This window comes from Felis catus, chromosome A3 (assembly GCF_018350175.1).
Source record: "Felis catus isolate Fca126 chromosome A3, F.catus_Fca126_mat1.0, whole genome shotgun sequence".
Taxonomy (NCBI): domain Eukaryota; kingdom Metazoa; phylum Chordata; class Mammalia; order Carnivora; family Felidae; genus Felis; species Felis catus.
In genome coordinates, this window is record NC_058370.1 from 14,960,217 (window position 1) to 14,978,241 (window position 18,025).

The 18,025-nt window shown below is 55.9% G+C and overlaps 2 protein-coding genes across 8 annotated transcripts in view; one reads left to right on the forward strand and one right to left on the reverse strand.

Annotated features, from left to right (window-relative positions):
* The window catches only part of NCOA5 (nuclear receptor coactivator 5), a 31,378-nt gene extending 28,081 nt beyond the window's left edge, over window positions 1–3,297 (forward strand). For 2 of the 3 annotated variants that reach the window (XM_023251173.2, XM_023251174.2), the window contains 2 exons: window positions 450–770; window positions 1,233–3,297. In XM_023251173.2, the coding sequence (XP_023106941.1) occupies window positions 450–770; window positions 1,233–1,822 (911 nt within the window). In that variant the 3' untranslated portion in view covers window positions 1,823–3,297. Of the gene's footprint in view, window positions 1–449; window positions 794–1,232 lie in introns of all 3 variants that reach the window. The other variant, XM_023251175.2, reaches the window with a different exon arrangement.
* A 673-nt stretch (window positions 3,298–3,970) lies between these two features.
* The window catches only part of SLC12A5 (solute carrier family 12 member 5), a 36,740-nt gene continuing 22,685 nt past the window's right edge, over window positions 3,971–18,025 (reverse strand). For 4 of the 5 annotated variants that reach the window (XM_023251177.2, XM_023251179.2, XM_023251180.2 and 1 more), the window contains 15 exons: window positions 17,595–17,769; window positions 16,869–16,987; window positions 16,454–16,552; window positions 15,401–15,520; window positions 15,034–15,138; window positions 13,720–13,888; window positions 11,699–11,894; window positions 10,657–10,826; window positions 10,077–10,208; window positions 9,050–9,157; window positions 7,801–7,923; window positions 7,503–7,702; window positions 7,147–7,161; window positions 6,773–6,906; window positions 3,971–6,566 (listed from right to left, as the gene is read on the reverse strand). In XM_023251177.2, coding sequence (XP_023106945.1) covers window positions 6,475–6,566; window positions 6,773–6,906; window positions 7,147–7,161; window positions 7,503–7,702; window positions 7,801–7,923; window positions 9,050–9,157; window positions 10,077–10,208; window positions 10,657–10,826; window positions 11,699–11,894; window positions 13,720–13,888; window positions 15,034–15,138; window positions 15,401–15,520; window positions 16,454–16,552; window positions 16,869–16,987; window positions 17,595–17,769 — 1,957 coding nt within the window. In that variant the 3' untranslated portion in view covers window positions 3,971–6,474. The remainder of the gene's footprint in view (window positions 6,567–6,772; window positions 6,907–7,146; window positions 7,162–7,502; window positions 7,703–7,800; window positions 7,924–9,049; window positions 9,158–10,076; window positions 10,209–10,656; window positions 10,827–11,698; window positions 11,895–13,719; window positions 13,889–15,033; window positions 15,139–15,400; window positions 15,521–16,453; window positions 16,553–16,868; window positions 16,988–17,594; window positions 17,770–18,025) is intronic. The other variant, XM_045053525.1, reaches the window with a different exon arrangement.

Sequence of the window (18,025 nt, forward strand, 5' to 3'; positions counted from 1 at the left end):
GGGTCATATTTGATCTTAATGCATGACCTTTGAACTGATGAATTCAGAAACAGTAGGCCAGCTCTATCCTGAGTGTCACAGTAGAGAGCCAGACTTTACAGAAGAGCTTTTTGGCCCCCTGCAGCCTGCCTCCCATGGTTATTCCCCATGTGGTCTTTTTGAATCTGTGGGAGACTGTCATGTTTCTTTGGTTTTTACTACAAGTCTGTGATCTAGGAATTCCCCCGAAGAACCAGCTCTGTGAAAGGTGTGTGTGTTCCCCACCAAAGAAATCTATTCACCTGTCTTTCCAGCCTTCGTCTCCCCCACTCTGCTCCGCATCATAAGGCTTTTTGTCACCAGAATGGTTTTCTTGCTGGTTTGAGGTTAGAAAAGGCTTGGTAGAGTCCAGAAGTTGGGCACTCACAACTGTCATGGGAGAAAATAACTCCTGTCATTCTCTCCGACAGAGCATCGCAACATGCCCCAGGCAGACGCCATGGTGCTGGTAGCCAGAAATTATGAGCGCTATAAGAATGAGTGCCGGGAGAAGGAGCGAGAGGAGATTGCCAGACAGGCAGCCAAGATGGCAGATGAAGCCATCCTGCAGGAAAGGGAGCGCGGAGGCCCCGAGGAAGGAGTGCGAGGGGGGCACCCTCCAGCCATCCAAAGCCTCATCAACCTACTGGCAGACAACAGGTACCTCACTGCCGAGGAGACTGACAAGATCATCAACTATCTTCGAGAGCGGAAGGAGCGCCTTATGAGGAGCAGCACCGACTCTCTGCCTGGTGAGCTACGTGGCAGGGCCGAGGTGAAGTTCTGACTCTGCATTTCTCTAACCCCCAGGCTCTGTTGGGAGGGTGGCAGGCCCAAGCTCTTTGGGGTGGGTAAGGGGAATGAGCCCATCCCCTGGGTTCTCCTACGGGCCATCCTTGCTGATGTAATGATAACTTAACATTTGGGTACTGAATTTCAGTCCCTGTAGTTAATGTGGCGATGGGTGGGCTAAGATTGCCAGCTACCTGGTCACCGAGATGGATGCCCTTTGTTCCTTTAAGTAGTCCTCTGGGGCACCTAGGCTGTTTTCTGGAGACAGCATATACCATGAAGTAGCTCCTTTGGGAAATTGATGTTATAGTCTGTGTACTATGTGATTGATGTGATCAGTGATTGTTGTTCTTCCCTGGCTGTTAAGCCTCCTGCCCACGGAGGGTACTTTCAACTAGATACCTCCTCCTTCTGTCTTTTAGGCCCGATTTCCCGCCAACCACTCGGGGCGACCTCGGGTGCCTCGCTGAAGACACAGCCAAGCTCCCAACCGCTCCAGAGCGGCCAAGTGCTCCCCTCTGCTACACCCACTCCAGCTGCACCCCCCACCTCCCAGCAAGAGCTTCAGGCCAAAATCCTCAGCCTCTTCAATAGTGGCACGGTTGTGGCCAATAGCAGCTCTGCATCCCCTTCAGTCGCTGCCGGAAACACCCAGAACCAGAATTTTTCCACGGCAGCGAACAGCCAGCCTCAGCAAAGATCACAGGCCTCTGGCAATCAGCCTCCAAACATTTTGGGACAGGCGGGATCTGCTCGGAACATGGGCCCCAGGCCTGGGGCTCCTTCCCAAGGGCTCTTTGGCCAGCCTTCCAGTCGCCTGGCACCTGCTAGCAACATGGCTAGCCAGAGGCCCGTGTCTTCCACAGGTATCAACTTTGACAATCCAAGTGTACAGAAGGCTCTGGACACCCTGATCCAGAGTGGCCCTGCTCTGTCCCACCTGGTTAGCCAAACTACAGCACAGGTGGGGCGGCCCCCGGCCCCGTTGGGATCCTACCAGAGGCATTACTGAGGCTAAGTCTCTCAACTGTCCCCAGTCCCCTCATCCCCTGGCCTCCTCCCACCTACTGCGTTCAAATAGAGTTATTTGGAGGATGTTCTCTGCGCCTCTCCAGGTCTACATCGAATGTTTCTACCACCTGCTCTCTCTTCTGCCCAAGGCTTTGTTGCTTATTCCTTCCAGAGTCAGAGTTTATGCTGCTTTTGGGGGTGTATCTTTTTTTGTTGTTTTTGGTTTTTGTTTTGTAGAAAATAAATATCTCTGGGGTCACTTGGGCAGTATAGGTGTCCGGGCTCAGTTTATATTTCATGGGTTTCTCTGGTCTCTGTCAGCTGGATTTGGGGGTTGGGGAGAAGGAAGAAGCCACGCCCCGATCGACTGAGTTTGGAACAGCATTTTCATGTCCGTCGCCACCACCTTTGTTCATTTTGAACCTACCAAGGTTTTTTTCAGCTTCACACAGGCCGACCAGAGCTCAAGCTCCTGTCTGCAGCTGCTTCCTAGGGTTGCAGAAAGCCAGCCTGGGCTGGGCAAGCACGGTGTCCTCGTGCCCCGTTCCATGTGTATGGGGTCTGCCGGAGGATTCATAAAGCAGCTGCTCTGGAGTTGGTCTAGGAGAGTGCGTGGCGGCCACGGAAGCAGGCACTTTTCTGCCTAACCCAGGGTTGTTAGTTTGGGGTTTTCTTTCTTTCTTTTTTTCTTTCTTCTTTTCTTTATTTTTTCTTTCTCTTTCTTTCTTTTTCTTTTCCTTCCTCCCCTTTCCTTTTTTTTCTTTTTTCTTTCCCTTTCTTTCTTTCTTCCTTTCTTTTTTTCTCTTTTCATTTCATTGGAGGATCTCCAATGGATTGAACAGCTCCAGTCACCAGCAGTTCAACAAGAACTGTAATCTGGGCCCTGACCACTCTCACCCCCTTAACGTTTTTGTCAGCTTCTCCCTCTCCAGTGCTAGTTTCATGGAGGTTCTGAGAAAGCAACTCTAGACTCTGGCAGGGAACACCCTTTTTTTTTTCAGTGATTGTTTTGAGCTTTTGGCTCAGAAATCAGGCTCTTATTTTCATTTGGACTCTTCTGTTTCTGAGCAGCAGGAGGTAGGGACCATTTTGATGTCAGACTTTTGGTAGCTGGACATGTCCTTGATACAGGTGGTTGTTCATAACTTTTGAGCCAGAGTGAAATTATTAGAGGGAGGACTTCTGGCTGCTGCTCTCTATGGAGCCAAAGGAAGCTGCCCTCTCCCTGGGGATGGTGCTCATCAGAGCCCTGTGGGTCACAGTCTCAAGGGTCCCCTGCAGGGATGAGGGAGGGCAGGGACCTCAGCTGAGTCCTTGCCAGTGGCTGAGCAAACAATGCTTTCAAAAACTCAAGGTCCCCGATGGCAGCGTTTTATGTTCTGACCTGTTTGTGTTCTATAGTGTTTTTTTCCTCTTTGGAATTCTGTGTTGTTAATAAGATGAGATGATTACTTTTTATTAAAATGAAAAAGTAAAGGCTGTGTTGTCTTTTTGGGGTGTGAATAACTGCAGAGGCATTCCCTCCCCAGTCAGAAGGTGAGGGCCCCTGACGGAACATTGACTGGTTTCCGTCTGCCGTGACGCCTGCCCCCTCTTGTCCTCATCTGTGGTTGCGGTCAGCCCCGAAAACCTCCTCTGACCTTAGTCCTCTTCTGCCACACCTCCCCCGGTCAGAAGCTTTAACATCAGGTCAGAGCAAAAGCCTGCTGGCTAATTATGATGCTGTGTTAAACGTGCTTGTTTGTGGTGGACTCTCAGTGTGGCAGCAGGCTTGTCCGCTCACTCTGGGAAAGGGACGTTTCTGAGGAGGCCGTTTCTGGCCGCTGGCCAGTGGAGCAGGGTGCTCTCCCGCTTTGATTTGGCCTCAGCTGCCACCCTGTGTTCTACCCGCTATGTGGGGAGTTGGCAGAACCGTAGAGTCATAGAAAGTGGGCGCCTGGAAGAGCATTTAAGGGCCAGGAGCCTGGGGAAGGGGGCGAGGTCGGACCAGCACGGGCCTGACCTGGTTGTCCCAGGCGACCAGACCCTGAGGAGCAGCCCAGCCAGGGACCGTGGGTCGGGGTGTGATGAGGCAGGGCTCCTTCCGAAGAGCCACCTTGAGTTCCGCTCCTTCCCCCTCAAGGGTCCATACAGCACACCTCAGGCTGTGAAGGGTATAATAAAATTATTTTTATTGCATTTTGTGCAGACGGGAGTCTAAAAAATACAGTAAAAGCTGTAAAGCATTAAATGGGAGCGGAGGAGCATTCAACAAGAAAGGAAAGAACCAACGCGCTCCTTTCCATATTGGCACAAAGAACACAAGATCGGTACTGAGGCGGAATGCGGAATACTGAAACACACTGAAAATTAAAGGCAGGCCTAATAATAGTAATAAATAATCTTGATTTGGTTTGCAACCTCTCCTATTTACAAGGGTTTTCAACTTCATTGCATTGCCCTGCACATAGATCGGCTAAAACAAAAGCAACACTAGTTCTCACTACGAGGCTATTGAAATATTGCACTCAGAATAAAAGTCACTTGAATGGACATGAAACATCTAGCTACGATGATTGTAAAGATAATTTGATGAATGACCTGTGATAACATTCATAACAAATATTGCACATGTAGCACAGAAAAACTTGGGTTTTGTTATGGGATGTTTGTCTTCTTTAACAGAAACTTTGCTCTTGCCAACCAGACATTCTGGGCCCAGATAGTGCAACTTTGGTTCCCTAATTGGTGGTGTTGATACAGCCCCTTCCCCTTCTGCCCAGGCTGCCGCTTAGCCTGGGGATGCTCAGGCCCCCAGAAGGCTAGACCCAGCTGTGGTTCTCGGAGGTCTTTTGAAAGATGCAGGGGGGTCAGGTGGGGGGGGCCTGGTGTCTTAATATTTCCAACCTTCTGGAGAGTCCATCTTGCCCCCTTATCAAATCTCAGAGGGCCTTGGCCTAACAGGCAGATACTGAGACCTCCAGCCACACCTCCAGCCACACCTGACCCAGTCTATAGACAGCAACAGCTCCAGCTCTCCGCCTTGGGCTCAAAGGGAAGGAGGTGGTGAGGTCAGGAGTACTCAGTAGCCCCAGCTCTGGGAGGTGGGCAGGATGTCTAACTAGGTGCAAATGTCAGGGACCTGGAGCTGGAGGTACTGAACCCGGTCCCAGAGGGCGCTGGAACGAGCATGCAGTGCCTGTCCCCCTTAGTGACGTGCCCTGGGGGAAGGGAGCCCGCCCAATGCGCCTTCTCTAGGGATAGACGGCGCCTCCGACCCGGCTGCGTGGAGCAGAAGCGCCAAGGACTGGAGTTGGAGAAGCCAAAGAAAGGCTTTGGGTCCTGGTTGGAGGAGGGCAGAGAGGCGCTTAGAACAAAGCACATGGCGACTCCAGCCCTCCCCCAGGCCCGGGTGCCTGGGAGACGCAGCTAGAGGCCGCTGCTGGGCAGCAAGGCCCGGCCCCGGCACGCGGGAGAAGGCGGCTGGGTCCCCGAGGCCGGAGCTGCCAGCTGCCGGGTGGGGACAGGGGAGGGAACATCAGGAGCAGAGCTGGGGCCTCCCCGGTGGGTCTGGCCCCTAAACCCAAATCGCTTCCCCTCCTCCCTCGCCTGTCCCAGGGACGCAACTCCGGGGAGGGGACGCCCTCCAGCTCCCCGGTTTCAGTCTTTGGCGAGGAGCCATGGGATAGGGGGAGCAGGCGACCAGCCGACGAGGAGAGACGCCCGCTCTCCCATGAAGGCACGGGGGCGGGGCTTCCTCGGTCTCTCCGCCCCCCATCCCCTCACCACCCTCGCCCCCAGCAGCCCCTCCCCGGTCCCGGCTCCGGCTCGCGGGGAGCCGAGAGGCGGCTGCGCGCGTCTCCGCAGCCGCTGGGAGGCGGATCCGGGAAAAGCCGGGCGCTGGTCTCACCCCATCTCCAAAACGAACTTGCGGGAAGGGTCGGAAGCCGGGGGCGCGCGGGAAGGGCGAGGAGGCGAGAGCGGAGCGGGGGTGTCGAGGGGCCAGGACCACGACTCCCGCCTGGGCCGAAAGCACTTTTGCTTCCAAACTCGCGGACGTCCGGGAAAACCCAGCCTCCCGAGGCCGCCGCCTCCCCCGCGTGCCCCCAGCGGGAGAGCTCGAAGGCGGCGAGCTGAGAAGTCCGTTGCGCTTCTAGTCACAGAAATATGGGGACGTTAAAAATACACGCGATGTCTCCTGTACACTATGTATAGGCGCGGCCCCGCGCGGAGGGGCGGCGGGTCGGGCCGAGCGCGGCCTCCCCACCGCGCGCCCTCGGGCCGCCCGGGTGCCGGGCCCGCGCCGGGGCGCCGAGGAGAACCGGGCGGGGCTGGGGAGGGGATGCGGCCGCGCGGCCCGCGGGCGCTCCTCACGGCCCCGCGCCTCCGCCCTCCGCGCCTCCCCGGCCTTATTGCAGCGTCTCCTCCGGCGGGGCGAGGCCGGGCCCGCAGAGCGACGAGCCAACGGGGGCTCTCGGGCTCCGGCCTCCGCGCGGGGCGGTCCCCTCCGAGTCAGCCCCGAGCGGCGTGGCCTCCGGGCTTCAGGCAGCGGGGAAAGGGGCCAGGGCGCGGGCACAGGGTCTGTATGTAAACGGTGACAGCGGCGGGGGGCGCGGCGAGGGCTCCGGGGCCGCCGGCCGGGCGCGCTCGGGCCCGGGTGGCAGGTCCTGGCTCTCAGGAGTAGATGGTGATGACCTCGCGGCCGCCGCCGCGGACCAGCATCACCCGGTCCAGGTGCTCGGTGAGGACCTCGAGGAACTCCATGTCTGAGCGCCAGTCAAGGAGAAAAGCCGCGTCCCCTTCGCCCTGACGGAGTGGAGGGTCGCGATCGGGCGCCGGGGACCCCTGGGCCCGCCTCCCGGTCTGAGGTTCCTGACGCGGGAACGCCTCGGCTCTTCCCTCCCAGGACGAGGACCCCGTTGCCCCGGACGTCCGCCTCCCTCCCGCACGCCCCACTTTAGGTCCTGGATACAATTTTCGTCACCGTTGCGGTTGCGGGGAGGTCCAGGCATGTTGAGCAACACCAGCTTGGCATCCCGGGATTTCTTCACGATGACCTCGTTCAGCCGCACGGCAGTGTGCATGCGCCGCACGTTGGACTGGTTCCTGGGGGAGGCAGGAGGGGAGGCGGGCGCGTGAGCCCGAAGCCGGAGGGCAGGACCCAGTGCCCTTGCAGCCCCAGGCGCACTGGGCCGCTGGCACCGGTCAACCCCAGACCTCTCCAAGTTGGGCTGTTCAGAGACCCCAAACGGCCAGGGGCCCGCGCTGAGGGTTCGTGATAGACTGAGGAGAGCAGGGACCCTGGCCAACCCGGAAGAGAGAATTAAAAAATCCTGAAGCACTTACAAATTCTCCCACTCCCTTCAGGAAACACAAGAGAAGCAAAGAGAGGAAGAACAAGAGAGGGGTCAGAAGAAGGAGGGGCTGAGCGCTTGGGCCACCATCCTCCCCCTCCCCCACCCAGTGCTCGCGGGTCCCGCTCTCCCGGCCACACCCCCTTCGCTTCTTCACGGCGCCCCTGGGAGCGCCGACCCTCGGCTATCAGCCCGACCCGAGGTCCTCGGATGGGGACGCCCAGACAAGGTCTGGGCTGGGTCTTCCCACCAGGACCTCCTCTGCTCATCTGCTCTGCCACCGGGAGCAAAGACCCTGCGGGCTCACCCCAGCCCCCAGCCCCGAGCCCGCAGCCCCCAGGCCCCTACGGCTTCATGCTGAAGAAGTCCTTGATGCCCTCCGAGGAGACGGGACTGGGGCCCTTATTCTTCTCTGCCACCGACTTGTCCTTGGTCCAGGTGAGATGCACCTTCTCAGGATCGGCCTCGCCCTCCCCCTCAGGCTCCTCCCCCGGGGACGGAGAGCTGCTGGGGCAGCTGGGAGCGCTCTGGTCGTGGATGAGCTGCACCTGGGAGATGAAGGAAGGGGCAGGCAGCACGTGACTCCCTTGGCCGAGGCCGGAGGTGCGGCTCCCACCGGCTGGGGCCAAACCACCCAGGCGCACACCTCCTCTTCTGGCTTCTCCTCACTGTCCCCAGCGGTTTCTTCTGGGACGTTGAGGCGGAGCCGAGTGTTGGCTGGATTCTTTCTCCGGATTGAGCCGCGAGACTCATCTGTGATACTCTGGATCTACGGAGTGACACAGGTTAGCAGTGACACAGGTTAGCGCCAGCTCGGCTAGGAGTCACCACCCGTGCCCTGCAAACAGCTACCTCCAGAGCTGATGTTCAGCCACGATGCACACTTCTGGGAGCCGTACCAGCTGTTCAAACATTGCAAGGCTTCCATACCAAATAGCTTTGGCCCCGCTGGCCTGGCCGCCCCAACTCATCGGCAGAACCCCTGACCTCCCCACCGTCCAGCAAGCAAAGGGTTAACACTTGGCCCAGCAGGGCTCTATCTTAGCACCGTGGTCCAGTGTCAGTTCTAACTGGTCAGTGCACATGCCGTTTTTTTTTTTTTTATTGTGTTCACTATCACCCTGGACAACATCCTTGAAGTGTTCACCTTTCCCAGCTCAAAAAGGTACCCACCACTCATTCCCCTGAAGATCCATTAACCAAATCTGAGAAATATATTATCCACACCTGGGAGACCCCCTCAACCATGGTCTGTCGCTCTCACCTACAGGATCGATTCCACAGGCAACCTGTCACCTGCCCCCCAGAGCTCTTCAGTCCCCTGCCACAGAGTTACCATCACTCATTTCACCAAGGGGTGGGCTTTCATCCCAACTCGGGGCGCTAGTGGTCCACGTTACTCACACCTGGGAGATCTTACACCCATACCCCGTGGGGGGCTCATCATCATTACCCCCTGAGAACTCATCAACCGTACCCTAGGAGGTATGCCCCCAACTGCCAACCATCAGCTATATCCCTAAATAACCATCTGTTACCCACTCTCGCAGGGTCTATCACATGATCCCCCACACTCGGAGCCCACGCCCATGAGGAATCATCATCCATACATATTTAGCTTCCACGATTCTCCCTTGGGCCCCAGAAGTCACATACAGAGGAAAATCTGTCACCCGTGCCAAAGCCCTCTGCATCCTGGCTGGCAGGCTTGGTAGGTGCCATGTACCCCTGCTGCTAGGGAGGTGGGGTTGAAGGGAATAAGGGTGATGAGTAATGCTCTAGGGTGAAGGCCGTGCCAGTGGCCAGGAGTGTGAGCCCCGGGCCATCCCTAACCTGTGCAGACCCAGAACTGGCAGCAGCTTGAGGCTCTCAGAGCCCAGCCAGGGCAACCTCACCTCGCGTTCTCGCTCATTCTTGGTTAAATGCATCTGTTTGAGGATCTGAGAACGCTGCTCCATCACCAATGTCTTCTCGTAGGTGTATGCCGAGATATCGCTTTCATGCTGTGGGCGGACAGGGACGGGGGAGGGGGGGGCGGGGGGCAGGGTAGAGTGACAGGGGCAAGGGAGGAAAGCATGAGCTCAGGTGCAAGGCCAAGGGAAGGGAGGCGGACCCCCTTCCTTCTGCCAGCCTAGGGCTTCTCTCTCTAATGACCTAGTTTAACCAATAGCTGTGGGAGGCAAGGACGAAGCAGAGGACAAAGCTCTTTGAAGACAATGCTGTTCATTCCCTCCTCAGCCCAGCACAGGACCAGGGTGTGAATGGGTGAATTAATGAATGAGCAGATTAATTAATTACCCGGGTGAATGGAGAAGGGGAAGAAATTTTAAAGGAACAAAGTGATGAATGAACACATATATGGATGAATGGGTAGTTGAGTGAATGACTACATTAATGAATACACAGAGGGATGGGTGGACGCGTAAATAAACCGAGGGGGACGGATGGATGAGAGGCCATGCGGTGTAATCGCTAGGGGCCTGGACTCTGAAGTCAGCCTGCCAGGGTTTGCATCCTGGCTCTGACATTTGGTTGTCCTGTTGAGCAAATTACTTAACCTTTCCGTGCTCCAACTTCCTAATGTGTAAAATGAAAATGCTGATACTTGTATCTGTTTCACTGGTTGTTGTGAGAATATATATATATATATATATACACACACATATATATAAAATGTGGCGTGAAACAGTGCCTTACGTATAATGACTTGGCTATTCTTGTAAAGAAGAGAGGGACGGATGGGTGGATAGATGGGCAGACTCTTGGGTTACTCCAAGAGAGGCTAAGAGGTAGGTAAGATGAGGAAGGGATCCAGCATCATAAGCTGATCGATTTGGGGGTCGCCCTATTTGGCGCTAGGGCCAAGAGGAAAGAGGGCCGGCTAGGACTCCAGAACTTCATGGGTGGCTGGTAGGGACTCACCATCTCCACGACCTCGACCTCTGCGGTGATACGTAAATGGTACAGAAAGGTGGTCAGGTCCTTCTTCATCTGGATGCTGTTGTCGTCCATCTGGGCCACGGTGAAGATGCGCATCTTGCACTTCCGCCAGACCTGGAGGGGTGAAGGGGACCCAGAAAAGCCCAGCCCAGACTCAGTGAGAAAATTCAAGGTCAGAACCTAGAGAGGACCCTGTCCCTCACCCTTCCCACCCACCTTCCCCAACCCCCCCGCCACACACACACACACACACACACACACACACACACACATGCGCGCGCGCGCGCAGACCCAAAATCCTCTACCTGGGAGGCCACTCCCTACAAACCACCCCCCTCCCCCGCTTAGGTAAGAGTCCCCATTAAAGTATCGCTTGCAAGGGTGAAGCAGCACTCTCCTTTACAAGGCAAGGACACCCGCCAGAGGAGACACACTCAGGTCCTAACATCTCAGGGGAAGGGAGGAGATCAGCCCCCCTCTTCCAGGAGCTCCCAGGGAGGGGCTCACGTGGAGGCTGGCCCTGGCCAGAGCCCACGAGCCACGCAGAGCCACGCCCGCTCACCTTGTGGTGTCGCAGCAGGAAAGGCAGCAACATGAGCATGCCGCCGTCGTGCACAATCCACCAGACGTCGATGCTGCCCTCGGAGAAGCGCTCGGGGTTCCCAGGGAACATGGAAACGTTCTTGGTGACCAGTAGGGCCAGGTGACCAGCTGTGGTTTCCCGGACCAGCTCTGGGGACGGCCAAGGAGAGGGCCAGAGGGGAGAAGAGCGACCCCGGTCCCTTCCTGCACCAAGGCTCCTGGCACCCAGCACCCCCCCCAACCCCACCCGGCCCCGGCCTTGGCCTGAGTAGTCAGAAAACCAGCATCTACGTAGGTCTCATCACTGAATTGTTGTTTGGGTTGGGGAGAGCCTCTCGACCTTGCTGGGCCTCAGTTTCCCCACCTGTCAAGTGGCAATGAGACCACCTGCCCTTCCTATCAGGAGCTCTTCCGTGCACGGCCTGGTTTATCCTCTCAACTGCCTTTAACTATGATCCACCCGGAAAGGAGCCAGAACAGCCGAGAGTCAACAGGGCAGCCTCTAGGCGCCCAGCTGTGTAATCTGGAGCAAATTCCTCCATCTCTCTGGGCCTGGGCCTCCGTTTCACACCAGTAAAGGGGAGATGACACTGCCTCGCCAGCCCACACGGGACCGCTGAGAGGATAAGAGGCTTAGAGAGAGGCTCAACTTGTCTGGCAGGCAGAACACAGTCCATACATGTCCGCTATTATATTACTACCAAGGCGTCTAGTGCCCAGAGAGGGTGAGTCACTTGTGAACGATCACACAGCTAGGAAGGGCCAGAGGTGAGATTGAGACCCAGGCCTCTCTGTCTTCGAAACTGTAGCTCTTTCCGCTGCCTTCCACTGACTCTCTCTCTCGGGGCTGAGTCAGCTCTGCAGGGCCCAAGACTATCTCCCTCACACCTGAGTCCTCAGCGCCTGGCACATGGCCAGCTCTGAGCACTGACCCCCCGCATGTGCGACACCCGGGAAAGAGCCCCCGGGCCCAAGAGGGAGAGCCCACCGCCCCCCACTGTCCCCGGCCCACCCAGTGTTACCAATGAAGTTCCTCCATGTCTGATGATCTTCCTTCTGCCGCCAGTTGCGGGGCCAGCCAACCAGCACGGTGTTGTGCTGCAGCCCCCCGAGGCCCCCGGACTGGATCAGATGCGACACGCCGTCACGCAGGTTGGAGGAAATCACTACCTGGCAGAAGCCTTTCACTTTCTCTGCCTCCATCAGGCGCCGGATGGACTGGGAGATGGGGGGAGGGGCGTGTCAGACAAGGACGAGCCTCAGGCCTCCCTTCCGGCTGTCTCTCCCCTTCACTGTCCCCATCTTCTCGAAGCTCAGCTCTGATCACGTCAGCCTCTGGCACCAGAATCGCGCATGGCTCCCCATCACCTAGAGCCCCATTCCTTGTGGATCTGGCAAAGCCGTCCGTGACCTTAGCCCACACTTCCCGCACCCTGCCTTCACTGGCAAGCCCTCCACCCCCACCGGGACCCTCCCCCCATTGCATATCACACCCTGCTGGCCCAACTCAAATGTCACCTTCTCAGAAACCACCCCCCACCCAGACCAGAACGGAACTGGGCTGCTGTGCGTGCCCCGACGATTTGTTTTTAACAACTTTTAAAAGTTAGCATAATGATAAGCAATTTCAATGCACACTCAACCTGCACTATGAAGGTAGGGTTCTTATTAGTCTTATGTTATAGATGAGGCAATTGAGGTTCGGAGAAATTAAGCCTTCCTTAAGGCCACCCAGCTAATGGGTATGTTATTGTAGGGGTTCAACTCCAGGGCTCTGACACCATCCCCCACACTCTAACCCCCTACCCTGATGTCAAGCAGAGAGGGCTTCAACTCCTACCTCGGGCACCTCCTGGCTGTGTGACCTTAGGCAAATCGCTTAACCTCTGTGAGCCTCAGTTTGCCCATCCGTCAAATGGGGATGGCAGCTACCTCACTGAGGAATGGGCAGAATTACAGGACATGATGTGGGTAAGGTAGCCTGCTGCTTGACAGATTGGAAGCACGCAGCACATTCTATTATTCTGATGATATGAACCCTAGTGAAGCATCTACCAACAGCAGGAAGGCTTGAGAGCCTTCTGGGTACATTCTATCTTCCCACGAGCCTGTGAGCACCTTGAGGCCTGGGATCTGGTCTTATCCACCCCCCATCTCCCCAGGCCCAGCCCGCTGTGTGGTTCGCAGCACCTTCTCACCCACTCCATATTGAAGGAAGTTGACCAGTGGAGGCCTCCAGCCCTGGGCCCTGACAGATTGGTGTGAACGGCCCAGTGAGGCAGAAACAGCAACTGTCACAAGCCATTAGGGGTACTCCTCCCCATCTCTCCTCTCCCCCCTCCGGCCCCCTTTCCTTTCTCCACAACTAGTCACAGCCCCCAGGGGAGAGAAGCCTGGATCGAAGACAGAATCCACCTGCTCAGCTACCCACCAGGTTCCAGACACGTGTTAGTGCCCCATAACACAGAAGCCAGCCGCCCCTGCCCACGCTGGCCCTGTACACTAAGAGCACAGACCGGTGCTCTTAGAAGCAGGTGACCCAGAGCCAGGGACCCAGGCTCAAATTCTGACTATGCTCCCAGCCAGCTCTGTGACTTTCAGCAAGCTGTCTTCCCTCTCTGGGCCTGTTTCCCCTTGTACTAAATGTGGATGCTCACACTGCCAACTTCACGCGGCGTGAGGGTCGAAAGAATCATAGATGTGAAAACACTTTGAAAGATCTATACGTTGGCAGGGAGAAGCCTGGAGTAGGAGTCACGCAGTCCTAATTTGAGTCTGTTTTCTGTCCTTAGACAAATGACCTGACTTCTCTAAGCCTCAGTTTCCCTATCCATAAAGTGGGGCCCTTTTGGCTCTGAAGGTCTTTGGTTCTGACAATTGGATTCTAAGGAACTCACTCGCTGAGTCCTTAGATTCCTCTTCTAAGAAAGAAGAAAGAAAAGCATGAGCCACCTTTGACCCCAAAGGAGGTAAGAAGGCAAAGTGTAAAGGGTCAAGTCAAGGGACTTGTCCTTGCCCCCTTCCCACCAGGGACTCCTCTCACCTCCTCTGCCCGCTGGGCCTGGGGATGGTTGTCCAGAAAGGTGCCCTCAAGGACAGAGCCCACAATGGTCAGGCCCTTCCCTGCCTTGAGCTGGGAGGTCAGTGAGAGCAGCTGTGGATGTACCACATTCTGGTCTTGGTCCACGCGCACCAGCACCAGCAGCTGTGGCCTGAAAAGGATTCAAGATCCATTCAACACCCACCCAACTTCTACCCACCATACGCCACGCCCCCACACACCAAAACACTGGTGAGCTGACTAGCCATCCGTCCTCTATACCCCCACCCACTTACCCATCTCGCTGTCCACCTCATTCATCCATCCACCCAGTCACCCACCCATCCATTTTATCCTTCAGCTGCCCACTCACATCCATATTAACTTACCTATATATGCATTATTCACCTAGTTATCTAACATCCACCTGCCACCAACCATTCACACGTTCATCTATTCACCAATCACCCTCCCATACATACATACACTTAGCCATCTACTCATCTGTTTATCCATTCACTTCCTTTTTCGTTTGGCCATCCCATCCATCCAACCAACCATCAGTTTAAGAGCATTCTCTGAGCACTCTGGGCGAGACCCTGTGGCAAGCATTTAAGAATTCACAAACAACGCAAAGCCCTGGTCTCTGGAAGACCCAGTTTAGTAGACATCAGCAAGTGCAAGCCAACAGTGTCCTAGTCAGAGCTCAGAGTTCAGGCCTTCCTCTCGGCAAAGTGACCTGAGGGAGGTGAGCGAGGGCTGGGCTTGCAGAGCAATCAGCTAGAAAGCAGGCGGGGCTGAGAGGTGGAGGTAAAGATTCTGCTTCCGGTTCTGCCTTCCGTGGCCTCTGAGACCTTCTCTGGTCCCTGATGTTCACACGAATAAAGTGGAGGGATTGTTCTCAATCTAGAAATTTCTAGAAGCCCCCTATAACTCTCAAAGTGAATGGGTCCACCTTTCCCAGAGCAAATGCTACACGATATTACGTTTATCTGTCTCCGTGTGTGCCTGCTCCGTGGAACTATTCACTCTCTAGGTCCCCAGAGACTGGAAAGGGGCCCGGCACAGATCATGCATTCACACATGTTTTTAAACACATGATGAGGTGAACGGGGGGATGAATGGATGGTTGCTCAGCCTGACCCCGGGTACCGCAGGTGGGAAAGGTTCAGACTAGGCTGAGCAGAGGAGGAGACATTAAGGACACGCCATTGTGGCAGGAACACCACCCAGCAAACAAAACAGGTGAGGGAGAGTCAGGCCCTGCTCCCCTCCTGTCCTTCCCCTGGGCCCTCCCACGTGCGCCTGGCCACTTACCTCCAGTTCTTGGTATGTGGGGGCCCTTCCTCCAGGCGTAAGAGGGCGTAGCGTGCAGCGCTGAGGGACAGGCCTCGGATCCCATCACCCCACTCTTTCTCTGCCCTGGGGACCCAAGGGGATCAACCAGAGTAGAAAGCCAGGGGTGTCAGGAAGAACCACGCACACACAAGTGGCTGCCCCAGCAGACAATGTGCAGCCATTCTGCCACCTCCTTTTCTCGAAGCTTCAGCCCCTCCCTCAACTCCTGTCCCCTATCTCCCAATCCCACCCCTACCACCCTTCCCCCTCCCCTCCAGCCCCAGCCTCTCCCCACTCTTACCTCATCCCTACCCCCTTCCAGCCCTCCCCACTTCCTCACACTTACCCGCGGTACTCGATATATTTGTAGATGAGCCCAGCAATGAGCATGGCCACCAGGGCGTAATACCAGGAGCAGATAAACATGAGGGCCAGGCAGAGGCTCATGCCCAGGAAGGAGAGTGTCCTGAACAATGGGAGGAAGACCCAGCCTCTGAGTCCCAGCAGGACTGTCACTGGTTCCCGGGGCTCAGACAACAAGGCAAGAACTGGGAGGTCTAGGGCAGCTCAGGTCTGGGGGAACTCACACCATCATCTCTAAGAGCACCATGGGAATCTGGGAGCTTCTGGGTGAATGAGCAGCCACAGACAGCACCACTCCATGACACGCCCCCCCCCCAACTCCTGAGAACACACTGCCTTTTCCCAGTGCCTTAGACCCTGCCGCACCACCCTGCCAGATGGTTTCTGAGGCACAGGTGTCTGGAGAGAGTTGTAGGCAAGATCTCCTGGGAAGAGTGTGTCCCCAGGAGGAGGTAACTGGCAAAGCAGGAGCACTGAGATGGGAGTCAGGCAGCCTGGGTTCAAGTCCAGGTCTGCCGGAGACTTTCTGAGTAACCTTGGGCCACTCCCTTCCCCTGTTTGAGCCTGTTCCCTCTCCGTAGACCAAGCATGGTCATTCCTGCCCTGTCTGCCCCACAGGCCTATTGTGAGGATGAAGGACCATAAAGTAAAATGATCAGAAGAGCCCCAGGCTCCACATAATAAGAATCTTCCATGCACTAAACCCTGTAACACTCACGAGGGCCCCTGAGGTCAGTGCAGTTGTCATCCCCATTTCACAGCTGAGGACACTGAGGTTTCCTCTTCTAGACTGAAAGACGTTGGGCATTGTGGGGAGGGAGGGACTATAGCCAAGACTATTCACGACTGTGTTATATTATTATTTGTGGTTATAAGGTTCTCCAGAACCTTTCTCCTGCTACTTGGGCTACAAAAGCTGGACTCCTTTTTTTAAATTTTGGGACCCCTAGACCTAGGGGATGGGCTAGGGTGATGTGGGGTGGGGGTGGAGATAGGAGAGTGTTCTGTTAGGCAGGGAAGGGCACAGGGCACCCACCAGTGGTAATATCGAAAGCGTGGCCTCCAGTTGGGGGTCCTCAGCAGTGTCTGTACGGCACAGGCCAGGTTCACAAACATGTAGCACATCAGGAAGAACCTAGAACACAGAAAGGCCCCAGGAGAGGCAGAGATGCAAAGGGAGGCAGAAACAGAAAGAGAAACATAGGGAAAGAAAGCGGGGGAAAGAGGATAAGAAACTGAGGAGGTGGCCAGATCACATTCTGGAATGGGATTCAAGGGCCAGGTCCCCTTTCAGCACACCCTGATGTGTGTGGGAGTGAATCTTCATATAACAAAAGACAGGTTGTTACACTATTGGGTAGGCTATCCAGGGTCACAACTGGAGGATCCAGGTAGAGAGACAACCCCCCCCCGCCCAGAGCTGATGGGGAGGGCAAGAGGCCAGCACGCACATAGAGAGGATGGGGGCAACTTCGTCGAGGGATGCAATGAGGATGCCAATCTCACAGATGCAGGCCGTCAGGAGCAAGGCCCATGTTGGCTCTCCGTTGGCTTTGCCGTGGCCAAAGACCTGGGGACAGAGCAACCATCATAGAGGTCTGAGATCTTAGGCACTTCTTGTCTCTCTTGTCCAGTCTTGGGGACCAGTGCAATGGAGGCAGGAATCCCCTAACCAGTGAGGAAGTAGGGAGAGGATGCTGTATTCCTCACCCTTACCCAAGGGGAGGCCAGTCTTTGGCTGTGTCTCTCCCACTCTGACATTGGTACTTCAGTTAATGAAGTTCAAATGACCCCTTAAGGGGAAAAGAAGGACCTGTAGGACAGATGGAGAGGAGCTACAGGGGCCAGCAAGTGGCCATGACTGTATGCTCCATAAATCTTTTTTTTTTTTAAGCACCATGGAGAGAGCCACACTCGCCCTTTGGCTACCTCCCTGCCTGATCACTCAGCCAAAGGAGGGCTAATGGTTTCTCCCCTAAGAGCAGACAACTCTGCCCAAAGAGATAGCACTGACCATGGGCCAAATCCTAAATAAGGTACACCCATTCTTCGTATTGGTAGTGCAGAGCAGCAGGGCCCTAGGGGGCCTTGGCTCACCCGGTGGCCTCTCCGGGCAGTGGCTTGGCTGACCGGTATAATGGATGGGCTTTTCTTCCCACACTCCACCCCTCACTGACCTGCAGGAAGGGCACTATGCCGTCCCGGGAGATGGCCTGCAGCAGGCGTGGGGCCCCCGTGAGGCTCTGCAGCCCAGCCCCACAGGTGGAGAAGAAGGATCCGATGACAATGACCCAAGGGGATGGCCAGGCCAGTGTTCCCACCACCAGGTTGCCATTCACGGCTTCGCCAAACCTGGAATGAAGCAGCAAGGGGACAGGAGATGCTGGGTGAGCAATGCCACCTGGATCTCCAGGGCGTGTCTCCCACACCAACCCCAGGACCAGTTGTACACCCATCACAGGACTAGGCTCTCTAGGAGCAAGGGGGGAGACAAAGCTCCTAATGTCCTGGGCATTTCTGTCTGTGTGACCTTGGGTAAGTTGCCTCAGCTATAAAATGAGAATCATTATAAACCTATCTCGTATGATTGGTGACAAGATAAAAGGAA